At 47.8% G+C, this 17,850-nt stretch overlaps 1 protein-coding gene across 1 annotated transcript; it reads right to left on the reverse strand.

Annotated features, from left to right (window-relative positions):
• Positions 1–1,094: 1,094 nt before the first annotated feature.
• Positions 1,095–16,421, reverse strand: LOC137519392 (uncharacterized; the record flags this gene model as incomplete). The annotated part of the gene is made up of 3 exons (XM_068238345.1): positions 1,095–1,276; positions 14,774–16,013; positions 16,065–16,421. Coding segments are annotated over 3 exons (1,779 nt in total), but the record flags the coding sequence as incomplete, so codon positions are not given.
• Between the last annotated feature and the right edge of the window lie 1,429 nt (positions 16,422–17,850).

Below are 17,850 nucleotides of genomic sequence, written 5' to 3' on the forward strand. Positions count from 1 at the left end.
GGGGAGAGCTTGGCCATACATTGGCGGGGAGGGGGGACAATCCCCCCCTCACCTTGGGTTCTCCCCTCAGCGCTCCCCTCCAGCTTCAATCAGTGTCTGCAGGCGGCGGGCAGGATCACATACCTTCCAGCGTTCCCCCGCTGGAGCTTCCTCTCTCTAAGTGTCTGACACTACTTCCTGTTTAAACAGGAAGTGGCGTGAGGCACTTAGAGATCGGACCTCTGCAGTGGATGGAGGTATGTGTTCCTGCCCGTTCTGCTGCCACTGATTGAAGCTGGAGGGGAGTGCTGAGGTGAGAGCCCGAGGTGAGGGGGGGGGGGGACTGTCCCCCCTCCCCACCGATGTAGGTGGCCAAGCTCTTTCCTCATGCTGCGACCCCTCCTGCCCCCCAAAACAGCCCTGAGCGGGCCCGGGGGGGCATCCAAATTTTTGCAGCGGGCTCGGTGATCTCTAGTTACGCCTCTGCTGGTATTGCTTAAACAGAAATAAATATGCAAGTCTCCATATCCCTCTCACTTAAGAAAGTAGTGAGCTATTGCTGTATTGGGTTAAAAAAAAAAAAAAGAGGGAGAACATAGTATGTATCATTTTGTCTTCTTTCACTTTAGGTAAAAAAAGGATGAAGCTGGCACCATCTGTTAAATTCTTCTGCTCTTTTATTATATCAAGGCATCCCAGCAGACAACGCAACGTTTCAAGGCTGCACGCCTCTTGGTCAAGCTTTGCTGGAAGTCACAATTACAATACACTCACACATTGGTATTTATACTAAACATGGTTAACAGCAGCCAATCAATTCAAATCAGTTTACATCAATCATAATGATCCTATGTTGTCGGACCTGATGGAAGACTTACATGCTGCTGTTCTGATAGCACGTGACACGCTGGAACTTCCCATCTAACAAGCCCCTCCTGGCCTGGTGACTCACGACCTCCTGGGTCCGCCTATCGTCACAGTGACTCCATCTCCCGGCCCTACTCGGACCTGATGGAAGTCCTATGTGACATCACGCCATGGGCGGCGCCAAAGCGCCATCCCAGTGTGTCTAGGTGGATACTAGGGAGACGCAAGCGGCACAAAAGCCGCTGACGTCACCCGTTAGATGTTAGGAGGTCGGAGCTGCTGGCCAATCGGCGCTCCCCCATACGGATGCGACACAAAGTCACATCAAAATAAACGTAACTGCACAGCCAGTCTGGCGCGCTCCTTCCAAACTCCGACAACTCATCCCAGAGGGAGAATATGAGGCGTTCTTGATAGACCTCACAGATGCCTGGAAAATTATGAATAACAGATACAAACCATTAAAGCGGACCCAAACCAAACATTTTTTTTAAGTAAAAATATTTAGTTGGCCACTCTAACACATACAAAGATAAATAAACACTCCTTCAAACGTATGAGCATTTCAGTGCATGCTTTTCACCCTTCTCTTTAAATAACTAGGGTTATACTGGGGGCAGCCATTAGCAATTGCTCCATTGCCGGACACCACCTACTCCACCAGTTTGCCGGATTTTGTCCCGGCAATTTGAAAGGAAGGGAGGGGTTCCTCCAATAAAAGTAAAATATTTTATATTTGTCATCATGCAGCTGAAAAAAGGCTGCTATTTATTATTATAATTTATAAAATAGATTTTATTTCTGAAATCTTAAATTTTTAATTTGGGTCCACTTTAAGCGTGATAAGTTCCAGAGAGATGAACTGGATTATAATTCAGGCTTCGTATATAATTGGCAGAAAATTGGCAGGAAATTGATTTTAATTTTTTTTTTTTCACAAAGTGTCATTTTCCGCTAACTTGTGACAAAAAATAAAATCTTCTATGAACTCACCATACTCCTAACAGAATACCTTTGGGTGTCTTCTTTCTAGAATGGGGTTATTTGTGGAGTTCCTATACTGCCCTGGCATTTTCAGGGGCCCTAAACCGTGAGGAGTAGTCTTGAAACAAAAATGACCTGTGAAATCCTAAAGGTACTCATTGGACTTTGGGCCCCTTAGCGCAGTTAAGGTGCAAAAAAGTGCCACACATGTGTACTCAAGAGAAGTAGTATAATGTGTTTTGGGGTGTATTTTTACATATACCCATGCTGGGAGGGAGTAATATCTCTGTAAATAACAATTGTTTGATTTTTTTTACACACAATTGTCCATTTACAGAGAGATTTCTCCCACTCAGCATGAGTATGTGTAAAAATACACCCCAAAACACATTATACTACTTCTCCTGAGTAGGGCGATACCACATGTGTGGCACTTTTTTGCACCCTAACTGCGCTAAGAGGCCCAAAGTCCAATGAGTACCTTTAGGATTTTACAGGTCATTTTTGTTTCAAGACTACTCCTCACGGTTTAGGGCCCCTAAAATGCCAGGGCAGTATAGGAACTCCACTAATGACCCCATTTTAGAAAGAAGACAACCCAAGGTATTCCGTTAGGAGTATGGTGAGTTCATAGAAGATTTTATTTTTTGTCACAAGTTAGTGGAAATTGATTTTAATTGTTTTTTTTTCACAAAGTGTCATTTTCCGCTAACTTGTGACAAAAAATAAAATCTTCTATGAACTCACCATACTTCTAACGGAATACCTTTGGGTGTCTTCTTTCTAGAATGGGGTCATTTGTGGGGTTCCTATACTGCCCTGGCATTTTAGGGGCCCTAAACTGTGAAGAGTAGTCTTGAAACCAAATGTCGCAAAATGACCAATGAAATCCTAAAGGTACTCATTGGACTTTGGGCCCCTTAGCGTACTTAGGGTGTAAAAAAGTGCCACATATGTGGTACTGCCGTACTCAGGAGAAGTAGTATAATGTGTTTTGGGGTGTATTTTTACACATACCCATGCTGGGTGGGAGAAATATCTCTGTAAGGCCTGTTGCACACCAGAGGAGTTTTTCTGAGCGTTATGAGTTTTTAAATCTGCTGCTGATGTTATCCTATGTGTCTGTGCACACTGGAGCAATGAGGTTTTGTAAAAAAAACCCATAGCATTACATTGGGAAGAGTTTTTAGAGGTTTCAAAAGCTCTTCCCAATGTAATGCTATGTTTTTTTTTTACAAAACCTCATTGCTCCAGTGTGCACAGACACATAGGATAACATTAGCAGCAGATTTAAAAACTCAAAACGCTCAGAAAAACTCCTCTGGTGTGCACCAGGCCTAAATGACAATTGTTTGATTTTTTTTTACACACAATTGTCCATTTACAGAGAGATTTCTCCCACTCAGCATGGGTATGTGTAAAAATACACCCCAAAACACATTATACTACTTCTCCTGAGTACGGCGGTACCACATGTGTGACACTTTTTTGCAGCCTAGGTGCGCTAAGGGGCCCAACGTCCTATTCACAGGTCATTTTGAGGCATTTGTTTTCTAGACTACTCCTCACGGTTTAGGGCCCCTAAAATGCCAGGGCAGTATAGGAACCCCACAAGTGACCCCATTTTAGAAAGAAGACACCCCAAGGTATTCCGTTAGGTGTATGGCGAGTTCATAGAAGATTTTATTTTTTGTCACTAGTTAGTGAAAAATGACACAATAATTTCCGCTAACTTTTGACAAAAAATAAAATCTTCTATGAACTCGTCATACACCTAACAGAATACCTTGGGGTGTCTTTTTTCTAAAATGGGGTCACTTGTGGGGTTCCTATACCGCCCTGGCATTTTACGGGCCCAAAACCGTGAGTAGTCTGGAAACCAAATGTCTCAAAATGACTGTTCAGGGGTATAAGCATCTGCAAATTTTGATGACAGGTGGTCTATGAGGGGGCGAATTTTGTGGAACCGGTCATAAGCAGGGTGGCCTTTTAGATGACAGGTTGTATTGGGCCTGATCTGATGGATAGGAGTGCTAGGGGGGGTGACAGGAGGTGATTGATGGGTGTCTCAGGGGGTGGTTAGAGGGGAAAATAGATGCAATCAATGCACTGGGGAGGTGATCGGAAGGGGGTCTGAGGGGGATCTGAGGGTTTGGCCGAGTGATCAGGAGCCCACACGGGGCAAATTAGGGCCTGATCTGATGGGTAGGTGTGCTAGGGGGTGACAGGAGGTGATTGATGGGTGTCTCAAGGTGTGATTAGAGGGGGGAATAGATGCAAGCAATGCACTGGCGAGGTGATCAGGGCTGGGGTCTGAGGGCGTTCTGAGGGTGTGGGCGTGTGATTGAGTGCCCTAGGGGCAGATAGGGGTCTAATCTGATGGGTAGCAGTGACAGGGGGTGATTGATGGGTAATTAGTGGGTGTTTAGGGTAGAGAACAGATGTAAACAATGCGCTTGGGAGGTGATCGGACGTCGGATCTGCGGGCGATCTATTGGTGTGGGTGGGTGATCAGATTGCCCGCAAGGGGCAGGTTAGGGGCTGATTGATGGGTGGCAGTGACAGGGAGTGATTGATGGGTGGCAGTGACAGGGGGTGATTGATGGGTGATTGACAGGTAATTGACAGGTGATCAGTGGGTTATTACAGGGAAGAACAGATGTAAATATTGCACTGGCGAATTGATAAGGGGGGGGGGGGGGATCTGAGGGCAATCTGAGTGTGTAGGCGGGTGATTGGGTGCCCGCAAGGGGCAGATTAGGGTCTGATCTGATGGGTAACAGTGACAGGTGGTGATAGCGGGTGATTGATGGGTGATTGATGGGTAATTAGTAGGTGTTTAGGGTAGAGAACAGATGTAAACACTGCACTTGGGAGGTGATCTGACGTCGGATCTGCGGGCGATCTATTGGTGTGGGCGGGTGATCAGATTGCCCGCAAGGGGCAGGTTAGGGGCTGATTGATGGGTGGCAGTGACAGGGGGTGATTGATGTGTGATTGACAGGTGATCAGTGGGTTATTACAGGGAAGAACAGATGTAAATATTGCACTGGCGAATTGATAAGTGGGGGTCTGAGGGCAATCTGAGCGTGTAGGCGGGTGATTGGGTGCCCGCAAGGGGCAGATTAGGGTCTGATCTGATGGGTAACAGTGACAGGTGGTGATAGGGGGTGATTAATGGGTAATTAGTGGGTGTTTAGGGTAGAGAACAGATGTAAACACTGCACTTGGGAGGTGATCTGACGTCGGATCTGCGGGCGATCTATTGGTGTGGGTTGGTGATCAGATTGCCCGCAAGGGGCAGGTTAGGGGATGATTGATGGGTGGCAGTGACAGGGAGTGATTGATAGGTGATTGACAGGTGATCAGGGGGATAGATGCATACAGTACACGGGGGGGGGGGGGGGGGTCTGGGGAGAATCTGAGGGGTGGGGGGTGATCAGGAGGGAGCAGGGGGCAGTTTAGGGCATAAAAAAATAGCGTTTATAGATAGTGACAGGGAGTGATTGATGGGTGATTAGGGGGGTGATTGGGTGCAAACAGTGGTCTGGGGGGTGGGCAGGGGGGGGGGTCTGAGGGGTGCTGTGGGCGAACAGGGGGCAGGGGGGGGGAAATCAGTGTGCTTGGGTGCAGACTAGGATGGCTGCAGCCTGCCCTGGTGGTCCCTCGGACACTGGGACCACCAGGGGCAGGAGGCAGCCTGTATAATACACTTTGTATACATTACAAAGTGTATTATACACTTTGTATGCGGCGATCCGGGTGCTAGTAACCCGCCGGCGCTTCCGAACGGCCGGCGGTTTACAGAGCGAGGTGGGCGGAGCCAGTCCCCGGCGGAGGATCGCGTCACGAATGACGTGATCGCTCCACCCATGCCCGTACAAGGACCGCCAATTGTATATGCGGCGATCCTTGCGGGATCCACTTCCCGGCCGCCATTTGTACATGCGGCGGTCGGGAAGTGGTTAAGGAACCCCAGGCTTTTAGGCCTTACCACTCGGAAGAACATGACGAGTGAGCAACAACAAGCCCTGAAGGAACTCTCAGAAAATCCGCTTATTACGATCAAACCAGCGGACAAGGGAGGGGCGATAGTGGTGATGGACACTACTATGTATCGGAGGGAGGTCATGAGACAGCTCTCCGACACATCTACTTATCGAAAGTTAGATGGTGATCCGTTAATTGAGATTCAAAAACATATAGATGAAGTGTTCTCTGTAGCTGTACAGACCAAAGTAATTGATGAAAAGTTAGCAAAATTCCTTGTACAAGAACATCCAATCACCCCTGTGTTGCACATTTGCCCCAAGATCCATAAACAGCTGGACAATCCCCCCCGGCCGCCCGATTGTGGCAGGTGTAGAGTCAGTGTTCTCTCCGGTGGCCAAATATTTAGATCAGTTATTGAGACCTTATGTAACAGGGCTTAAATCATACTTACGTGATACCCAAATGTTTTTGAACATTATCCGTAACATGGAAACACTGCAGGGGCAACTATACCTAGCTATCTATACTGGGGGCAACGGTACCTGGCTAACCTATACTGGGGCAACGGTACCTGGCTAATCTATAATGGGGGCAATGGTACCTGGCTAACTTATACTGGGGGCAACTGTAACTGGCTAACCTATACTGGGGGCAACTGTACCTAGCTAACCTATACTGGGGGAAGCTGTACCTAGCTATCTATACTGGGGGCAACTGTACCTGACTAACCTATACTGGGGGCAACTGTACCTCACAAGTTTGTCTCAGGCAGCAAAAAGTCTAGAACCAGACCTGAAGATCAACATAAGTCGGCAGTGTATATGCGCCTTAACATAAATTTAGTGGAACACTTTAGATTTATCCTGTATTATTTTTTTCCCTGACTCCTATCTGCCTTTCAAGACAGTGAGGTTTGGAGACTGGGAGGAGCAAAGCTAACTGTGTAGGGACAGGGATACATTTCATTGCGAAGAATGGTTGTGCTTTGTTTTGTTTTTTAGCCTGCAGACACAGGAAGGTAGGGCGGGTGGAAAGGGCACCTCTGGGGGGGCTCAGCGCACCTCTGATTGGAGGCCATTCAGAGGCGGCCTGGTGTTGCGCTGATCCACCTTTTGCGCAATTTTCGATTTTTCAATTTTACTTCGTGGCGCACCCAGGCTATGCATATACATAGGTTAGGATTTAGTTAGTGTTAGGCCCCTCCCATGGAGGATTGACTTCTTCGCAGTGGGAGGGACGAGTACTTAATAGGTTGCATGCAAGCTGTTACATGAAACCAACATCCTCCAGTGGTAGACAGGTCATGTGTATGCTCGGTGTGTATTCGACCCCACAAGTGGGGCTTGCACTCTTTTGCAGGTAGGCACTAGTCTGTTTTTAAGTAGCGCTGCTCATTTCCTTGCTATGAAATAGCTTGTGTGCTGAGTTGTGCAGCCCTGCAGCGAGGCCTTAAAGCTGCAGTGGCCCAATTTCTGAAAAAAAGGCCTGGTCCCTAGGGAGGTTTAACACCCCGGTCCTCAAATGGTTAAAGGAAACAATCGGTCAAAAAAAAGCTCCCTCCCCGTTCTTCTTACCTGAGGGTTTCTCCAGCCCCATGCAGCTGACATGTCCCATGCCGCAGCTGTTGGGAATGGGGTCCCTGCCTATGCAGAGGGCGATCTCAAGGTCGTCTCTACTGCGCCTGCGTGAGTGTCGCTGTCAATCAAGCCCACGTTATCGGTGGTGTACTGCGCAGATGAAGAACTACTGCACCTGCGCAGTACACCGCGGACAACGTGAATTTCATTGACAGCAGCGCTTGCGCAGGCGCACTAGAGGAGGTCACCCTTTGCACCACTGGGGACCCTGGGCTGGCAGCTACGAACGGAGCTGTCAGCATGGCACATGACAGCTGCAAGGGGCTGGAGGAAGCCCCAGGTAAGTAGAGTGTGTGGGGAGCTTTTTTTGATTGATGACTCCTTTGAGGTGTATTACTGACTCTTTTTGGCTAAGCTAATAAATAAGGGTACATTATTTTACTGTGAATGTGGGAACACCACGCACATACACAGAGCCGGGACAAGGTCCTCCAGCACCCAAGGCTGAGACACCAAAGTGCGCCCCTCCAACCCTGCCACCCCAGCTATCACACACTGATGGCTATTAGAGTAAGAGGCGCCACAGGGCCCACAACCTCCCCAACACCTTAATATCTAGTTATCTGGCTTGCAGTCACTGCCATGTATCCCCTTTTCTTATTTCTTTCTGCTTCAAACACAATTAGGAATGACATCTGAATGAATTCTGTGCCCCCTCCTACACTGCACCCAGACTGCTGGAGCCTCTCCAGCCTATACCTCGGCCCGGCCCTGCACACACACACAGTTGCAATCTTACACTGTAGTGAAGCAAAACCACTAACAGTCGTTCCGAACGATACTGTTAGCCACTCCGAGACTTCCCACTCTGCTGTCGAGCGCGGAAGTGCCCCATACACACAATGCAATTACAATCTTATACAGTAGTGTTGCTCAATCATACAATCAGGCATGGACTTATACACCGTTACACTTCAGTCTCCTCTACTATGCTATGAGTGTTAGTTTAGTACAGCAGAAGTCAAACTTATTAAATAACGATTTAATATTCCAGGAAAAAAGTGGAAAATTGCAGAAAATAATATATACAAAAGATTTACAACAACAAAGTAAAAAGTTACAAAATAAAAGTTTACAAGGATATAAGTACAAAGATACACACAAGGCTATTTGCTTACCAAAATAAACAGGGATCAAGATAGAAGAACCTTGGACTTGGTTTCGTGGACGGACACAGTTCTGGTTGGACCAGGAGTCCACCTAGCTTCAGCTACCGCCAGGAGCGGACTGATTTTAGGTATCTGCCTCTGCCTATTATGCTGGGAGATTTGCCTTGAGGCTGGAAGCCCGTTTGGACGGGGGAACTAGTTTTAATTAAATCTCCAGACATAATTTAATTCCCTGATTGTTCAGTTTGTCATATCCTTTCTGTGATATGCGAACTTCCCAGGTTTTTCCTGTACACTTTTGATCTTTACAGAGATTTCCCATCTCCAGGTGACAACTTGAGCAAGGCTTTCAACATTCCAGCATACTGTCATATGTAAATTCCTGGCTCAGGCTGGTGTGGTCTGCAGCCAGTCTAGGTGATACATCTGAGACAGTATTTCACAGCAGATCACAGCAGATCAAAGGTGGGGGGGACTTGACTGCTCTTGGCATAATAAGCCATTTCCTGGCCAGAGGCTAGTTAGCCAATTAGCAGTTCCTGCTCCTATTCACAATCGTTCACATTCAGATGCAAATGTAGTTGTCATTGACATATGGACAATCACCTTAACAGCTTCTTTGAGCCAGGTGACAATACCTTCACAAGCCAGCTGCCTGACTGGCCTTTAAACATACATACACATCTGAGGTAGTACCCAGTAGACAGAAAAATGAAAGAAATAGGTTCCTGTATTATCCTTAACATCATAACTAGCTGCTATATTCCTGACACCTCCTCCTTTAACTTGGTGCAAGGCAGATGATCTTCCCAGATCATCCTGCCAGCGCCTACACTGTTGGTTCTGCTTGACGGGACAGCCCATCAGCATTCCCATGATTGCTCCCCTTCCTATGTTGAATAGTGAAGCTATATTGTTAGAGAACTAAGCTCCAGCTCAGCAATTTGCCATTGTCACCAGAAACCCGATGTAACCAACTAAGAGTGTTGTGGTCGGTGACGACCGTGAATACGCGACCGTAGAGATAGCGCTGCAGCTTTTGTAGGGCCCATACAATTGCCAAGCACTCCTTCTCTATGGTGGCGTAAGCTACCTCCCGGGGTAGCAGCTTCCGACTTAAATACAGAATAGGATGTTCTTCCCCACTTTGGTTTACCTGGCTTAACACAGCACCTAGGCCAAAGGCTGAGGCGTCCGTCTGGACTACAAACCGTCGGCTGAAGTCGGCCGCTTGCAACACGGGAGGGCTGGCTAGGGCCCTCTTCAGAGCTGTGAATGACTGTTCACATTCTGGCGTCCAGAGAATCTGCTTGAGCAGCTTCTTTTTTGTGAGGTCTGTCAATGGCTTGGCGAGGGCACTGTAGTTGTGGACAAACTCTATAGTACCCAGCAGTTCCTAAGAAGGACTGAATCTGTTTCTTCGTCTGGGGGGTGGGCCAGGACACAATGGCATCAACCTTTCCGTATCTGGACGAAGCTCTCCCCCCCCCACCACATGTCCCAGGTACTGTACCTGTTTCATACCTATCTGACACTTGCTAGGCTTGACTGCTAGTCCTGCTGCAGTGATGCGTCCCAGAACCTGTGACAGCTGCGCTAAGTGGTCTTCCCAGTTTGCGCTAAACACGGCAATGTCATCTAGGTAGGCGACAGCGCAGTGTTCCAATCATTCCAGGAGACCATTTACAACCCTTTGGAAGGTGGCTGGGGCGTTTTTCATTCCAAAAGGCATCTCATTGAGTTCAAACAGACCTGAGGGGGTGATAAAGGCAGACCTCTCCCGTGCCGCAGCTGTTAGAGGGACCTGCCAGTATCCCCGACTCAAATCCATGATTGTTCGATATTGCGCGCCAGCTAGCTTATCTAACAATTCATCGACCCTCGGCATTGGAAAAGCATCTGAAGCAGTTATCGAATTTAGTTTTCGATAATCTAAACAGAACCGAGTGGTCTGGTCCCGTTTGGGTACTAGCACTACAGGTGATGCCCATGCGCTGTGCGACCGTTGGATCACCCCTAGTGACAGCATTTCCTAAATCTCCTTGCTGATGTTGGCCTGAACCCCAGGGGAGACTCTATACGCTGACTGTCTACCTGGCTTGTTGCTTCCGGTGTCAACATGGTGTACAGCCAGGCTGGTCAGACCAGGGCAGGCTGTAAAGGTACCACGGTAGAGGGTCAGCACATCAGATAGCCCAGCCTGCTGCTCTGCTGTCAACTCCGGGTTGATCTGCACCTCGGTAACAGAGTCGGTTTCCTGGGTGGAGGCCAGGATGTCAACCAGGGCCTCTGCTTCACGGTCCGGTAGTAAACTGCAGACAGGGAGAGTGCAAGCGGTTCTATCATGATGTTCCTTTAACATATTGACATGGTACGTTTTCAGCTGCTTACCTTGGTCATCCAGCGCTACCACATACAGTGGTGTGAAAAACTATTTGCCCCCTTCCTGATTTCTTATTCTTTTGCATGTTTGTCACACTTAAATGTTTCTGCTCAACAAAAACCGTTAACTATTAGTCAAAGATAACCTAATTGAACCCAAAATGCAGTTTTAAATGATGGGTTTTATTATTTAGTGAGAAAAAAAAACTCCAAATCTACATGGCCCTGTGTGAAAAAGTGATTGCCCCCCTTGTTAAAAAATAACTTAAAGGTGGTTTATTACACCTGAGTTCAATTTCTGTAGTCACCCCCAGGCCTGATTACGGCCACACCTGTTTCAATCAAGAAATCACTTAAATAGGAGCTGACACAGAGAAGTAGACCAAAAGCACCTCAAAAGCTAGACACCATGCCAAGATCCAAAGAAATTCAGGAACAAATGAGAACAACAATACTGTAATTGAAATCTATCAGTCTGGTAAAGGTTATAAAGCCATTTCTAAAGCTTTGGGACTCCAGCAAACCACAGTGAGAGCCATTATCCACAAATGGCAAACACATGGAACAGTAATGAACCTTCCCAGGAGTGGCCGGCCGACAAAAATTACCCCAAGAGCGCAGAGAAAACTCATTCGAGAGGCCACAAAAGACCCCAGGACAACATCTAAAGAACTGCAGGCCTCACTTGCCTCAATTAAGCTCAGTGTTCACGACTCCACCATAAGAAAGAGACTGGGCAAAAACGGCCTGCATGGAAGATATCTAAGGCGCAAACACTTTTAAGCAAAAAGAACATTAAGGCTCGTCTCAATTTTGCTAAAAAAACATCTCAATGATTGCCAAGACATTTGGGAAAATACCTTGTGGACCGACGAGACAAAAGTTGAACTTTTTGGAAGGTGCGTGTCCCGTTACATCTGGCGTAGAAGTAACACAGCATTTCAGCAGAAGAACATCATACCAACAGTAAAATATGGTGGTGGTAGTGTGATGGTCTGGGGTTGTTTTGCTGCTTCAGGAACTGGAAGGCATGCTGTGATAGATGGAACCATGAATTCTACTGTCTGCCAAAAAATCCTGAAGGAGAATGTCCGGCCATCTATTCGTCAACTCAAGCTGAAGCGATCTTGGGTGCTGCAGCAGGACAATGACCCAAAACACACCAGCAAATTCACCTCTGAATGGCTGAAGAAAAACAAAATGAAGACTTTGGAGAGGCCTAGTCAAAGTCCTGACCTGAATCCTATTGAGCTGTTGTGGCATGACCTTAAAGAGAATCTGTATTGTTAAAATCGCACAAAAGTAAACATACCAGTGCGTTAGGGGACATCTCCTATTACCCTCTGTCACAATTTCGCCGCTCCTCGCCGCATTAAAAGTGGTTAAAAACAGTTTTTAAAAGTTTGTTTGTAAACAAACAAAATGGCCACCAAAACAGGAAGTAGGTTGATGTACAGTATGTCCACACATAGAAAATACAACCATACACAAGCAGGCTGTATACACCCTTCCTTTTGAATCTCAAGATATCATTTGTGTGTTTCTTTCTCCCTGCAGTTCTCATGCACTGAAGTTTCAGGCTGCTCTTTTTTCTCCTGCAAACAGCTTTGCCCTTGTCTGTAACTCCTCAGTATGTGAAAGCCCAGCCAGCTCAGAGGACGATTTATCCAGCTTGTAAAAGATAAGAGAGAAGCTGCTCTAATCTAAATAACACACAGGCAGTGTGCATAGAGGGGAGTTCATAGCAGAACCACAACACTGAAGAACTTGGCAGCCTTCCAGACACAGGCTGACAAGTCTGACAAGGGAAAGATACATTGATTTATTACAGAGACTGTGATAGCAGAAAGTGCTGCAGTAAGCCAGAACACATTAGAATAGCTTTTGGAACTTGTAGGATGATAAAAAACAGGATGCAATTTTTGTTACGGAGTCTCTTTAAAAAGGCGGTTCATGCTAGAAAACCCTCAAATAAAGCTGAATTACAACAATTCTGCAAAGATGAGTGGGCCAAAATTCCTCCAGAGCGCTGTAAAAGACTCGTTGCAAGTTATTGCAAATGCTTGATTGCAGTTATTGCTGCTAAGGGTGGCCCAAACAGTTATTAGCTTCAGGGGGCAATTTCTTTTTCACACAGGGCCATGCAGGTTTTGAGGTTTTTTTTTCTCACTAAATAATAAAAAACATCATTTAAAACAGCATTTTGTGTTCAATTATGTTATCTTTGACTAATAGTTAATGGTTTTTGATGAGCAGAAACATTTAAGTGTGACAAACATGCAAAAGAATAAGAAATCAGGAAGGGGGCAAATAGTTTTTCACACCACTGTATGTCACATCTCCAATTTTCCTATGTATGGTATAGGGCCCATCCCAAGCGGCCTGCAGCTTATTCTGTCGCATCGGGTTTAGGACCCACACCTTGCGGCCTACCTCATAAACTCTCTCCCTAGCCCCATGGTCATACCACTGCTTCTGGGTGGCCTGGGCTTGAGTAAGATTCTCTCACACCAACCCCACCAGGGTTTCCATCTGTTCCCGGAACTTTAGAACATATTCTACTATGGAGACCCGGGGACCCATATCCTGCCCCTCCCAGGCCTCTCGAATGAGATCGAGGGGTCCGCGTACCCTCCTCCCATATAAGAGCTCAAAGGGCGAGAACCCGATGGATGCCTGGGACACCTCACGATAAGCAAACAGTAAGTGGGGCAGGTAGCGCTCCCAGTCTCTCCCTTGCGATTCAACAAACACCTTTAGCATCTGTTTCAGAGTACCATTGAACCGCTCACATAACCCATTTGTCTGGGGGTGGTAAGGGCTGGCCATGATGTGTTCTACCTGCATTTGCTTACAGAGGCATTCCATTAGGTGCGACATCAATTGCGGGCCGTGATCGGTGAGCATTTCACGGGGAAAACTGACCCGTGAGAAAATGTGCACCAATGCATCTGCAACCTTGTCTGCCCGTATGGAGCTCGGGGCTACAGCTTCAGGGTAACGAGTGGCATAATCTACCACCGTGAGAATGAAACATTTCCCTGTGCTGCTGGGTATTGCTAAAGGCCCAATGATGTCAACAGCAACCCTTTGGAAGGGCTCCTCTATGATGGGCAAGGGCCTCAGTGGGGCTTTGTCTGTGCCACCTGCTTTGCCGACCTGCTGACATGCGACACAAGACCGGCAAAAATCTGCAATATCTGTCCCCATGTGGGGCCAATAAAAATTGTGGGCAAGACGGACTTTGGTCTTGCAGATCCCCAAGTGACCAGCCAGGGGCACCTCATGTGCTATTCTTAATAGCTGCTCCCTGTGCCTGTGGGGAACAATCAACTGCCGCTCTGCCTCCTCCACTTCAGACGGCTCAGAGGGAATAACCTCTCTGTACAGTCTGCCTTGCTCCCAGTACACCCTCACTTTGTCGCCCTCAGCTGGCGCCCTGTCCGCCAGACCCGAGTTCTTCCAGGCTGCTATTAAGTCGTACAGCCTCAGAAAACTCAGCGCTGTCGGCCACAGGCACCAGGGAGGTGGCAAACTGAGAGGCCTCTGGGTCCTCAGAGTAAGGCTCTGAAGTGGAAGAGCCCGACCCAGTGACATCAGCCCCTTCAGTGGACAATTAGTCTGCTGCAGCCCGGTGAGCACTGCGGGTAACCACTGCAGCTGACGGAGCGTTCACTGTACACCTGTCATTATGCAACACATCACATATTACATCAACATTATCTGTATTCATGGTAACAGCGTGTCCCCCTCCAGGCCTGGGCACTGGAGACTCACTAGGGCTGGCTCCTAGTACACAGTCCTTAGCCCCTGGGGGCTCACCAGCACCCCCCACTTGCACAGAGTCATCAAACAGTACCTTGCAAGAGTCCTGAACTTCTGCTGGTGATGAAGGCTCCACAGGCGTTGGAGTAGGCTCATACCGGGCCACTAACCGTCCCAGGTCAGTACCCAACAAAACGTTTGTGGGGATGGCATCAGTTACCCCCACTTTCATTCCGCTGCCGGCCCCCCAATCCAGGTGGACCAAGGCGGTGGGTATGGCTGGGGTGACACCCCCAACTCCTTTGACAGCCATAGTCTTACTAGGAGTGTACTCCTCGGGATTCACAAGCTGGGGGTGCACTAGAGTCACCTCTGCTCCAGTGTCTCTCAGACCGGTGGTAACTGTATCCCCAACCGTGACAGGTTGCAGATTCTCTGCATAGCTACCTGCATTCCTGGTAGCACACAAAGCATTCCGGGCCCCGCCAGAGTGTGGGGCTTCCTTCTTCTTTTCTGGGCACGTAGCACTAATATGACCCGGTTTGTTACAGGCAAAACATTTCCGAGTGTCAACGGTGGCTGTTTTACCTCCAGGAGGCTGCGGTGCTTGGCTTCGCTGGGTGCTCAGAGGAGAGGGTCTCACGGTCTTTTCTCCCTTCCAGCTGGGTGCAGAAGTCCTCCGAAAATCAGATGTTCGATTGGACGTGTAGGAATCAGCAACTTTCGCTGCCTCATTCACGGTCTTCGGCTCTTGGTCCCGTGCAAACTGCCGGACCTCAACAGGACAAGTGTGGAGGAACTGGTCTTTTATTATCAGTTCCTGCAGGGCATCAAAGGTTTTAACAGCCAGTCCTTTTAACCACTGCTGAAAGGCAGTGCGCAGGTTACAAGCATGATCCAGGTAACTGTCATTGGGACCCGGCTGCAATGTCCTGAAACGTTTGCGATACACCTCTGGTGTGAGGTGGTATCGAGTAATGATGGCTTTCTTAATTGCCTCAAAGTCTGCTTCTTCCTCCTGGGGGAGACTCACAAACGCCTCCAGGGCCTTGCCTCTCAGCCCTGGTGTGAGATACCTTGTCCACTGCTCACGGGGCACCCCATACTGCCGACAAGTCCTTTCAAACCCCTGTAGGAACGTGTCTATGTCAGAGTCTTTGTCCATAGCGGGGAACTTATCAAGGGGGATTCTGTGGACTCGCTCACCTTCGCGTTCTGCGGGTCCAGCAGACCGGTTCTGCTGCTGAAGTTTAGCCAGCTCCAGCTGGTGTTGACGCTCAGCACTCTCCCTCTCCGCCTCGTGTCGCTGTGCAGCTTGTTCCCTCTCAGCCTGGAGTCGCTGTGCAGCTTGTTCCTTCTGGGCTTGTCGTATTTCCCTCTCTGCTTGCCGATGTTCCAGGATCAGCTTTAGGCGCAGTTCGGTATCAGCCGAGCCTAGTAGCTGTAGGTCAGCTTCCAGAGATGTCATCTCCGTGTTCGGTGGATCGTCCAGGACATCATCTCCACTCGCATTCTGTGGCGGGAGCGATTCCTCCTCTGGCGTGTCGTGAGCTGCACCCGCTGGCGGTGGAGCACGGGGTTGCTCTGCCTCATCATACTCCTCGAGGGCACGAACTAACTGCTCCTTAGTCTGGCCGCTCACCGTCTCGATGCCTTTGTGCTCACACAGGTTGAGTAGTATTTCTTTGCTTGGCCTTGCATAGCTGGTTGCTTTCTGAGCCATCATGTGGCAAAATAAAAAGAAAAAGGGGGAGGGGAAGCAAAATACCAAGTGTGTATCCTTGAAAAAAAAAAAAAGTATATATATTCTGCACTGAGAAGACTTCTGTAGGCTAGTCGCTTCTAACAGCTTCCAGCCTTTAGTACACAGAATAGAGAGCTAAACTGCGTACTAATGTACTAAACGTTCCCACTATTGCCAGCCAATTATGTCAGGAACCGGCCCGTGGCACGCCTGCGTATACGGTTCCCCACTGCGGGTTTGACCAGATCGAGAGGGGAAGCAGCCTTAGTCGAGCTACCACAAGGCTGTGACCCCTCAAACACTTCTCACTGCCACCACTAGCTGTTGCTAGACACATCCACTCTGCTGTCGAGTGCTCAGCACGCAATCCGTGTTTTCGTATTCGGGTCAGCTTTGCGCTTTAGGCCAAATACAGGAACGCCACGCACACACACACACAGTTGCAATCTTACACTGTAGTGAAGCGAAACCACTAACAGTCATTCCGAACGATACTGTTAGCCACTCCGAGACTTCCCACTCTGCTGTCGAGTGCGGAAGTGCCAGATACACACAATGCAATTACAATCTTATACGGCAATGTTGCTCAATCATACAATCAGGCATGGACTTATACACAGTTACACTTCAGTCTCCTCTACTAGGCTATGAGTGTTAGTTCAGTACAGCAGAAGTCAAACTTATAAAATAACGATTTAATATTCCAGGAAAAAAGTGGAACAATGCAGAAAATAATATACACAAAAGATTTACAACAACAAAGTAAAAAGTTACAAAATAAAAGTTTACAAGGATACAAGTACAAAGATACACACAAGGCTAATTTGCTTACCAAAATAAACAGGGATCAAGATAGAAGAACCTTGGACTTGGTTTTGTGGACGGACACAGTTCTGGTTGGACCAGGAGCCCACTTAGCTTGGACCGGGAGTCTACCTAGCTTCAGCTACCGTCAAGAGCGGACTGATTTTAGGTATCTGCCCCTGCCTTTTATGCTGGGAGATTTGCCTTGAGGCTACAAGCCTGTTTGGACGGGGGAACTAGTTTTAATTAAATCTCCAGACATAATTTAATTCCCAGATTCTTCAGTTTGTCATATCCTTTCTGTAATATGCGAACTTCCCAGGTTTTTCCTGTACATTTTTGATCTTTACAGAGATTTCCCATCTCCAGGTGACAGGTGATAACTTGAGCAAGGCTTTCAACATTCCAGCAGGCTGTCATATGTAAATTTCTGGCTCAGGCTGGTGTGGAGCCAGTCTAGGTGATACATCTGAGACAGTATTTCACAGCAGATCAAAGGTGGGGACTTGACTGCTCTTAGCATAATAAGCCATTTCCTGGCAAGAGGCTAGTTAGCCAATTAGCAGTTCCTGCTCCTATTCACAAT

Source organism: Hyperolius riggenbachi, chromosome 5 (genome assembly GCF_040937935.1).
Source record: "Hyperolius riggenbachi isolate aHypRig1 chromosome 5, aHypRig1.pri, whole genome shotgun sequence".
NCBI lineage: Eukaryota > Metazoa > Chordata > Amphibia > Anura > Hyperoliidae > Hyperolius > Hyperolius riggenbachi.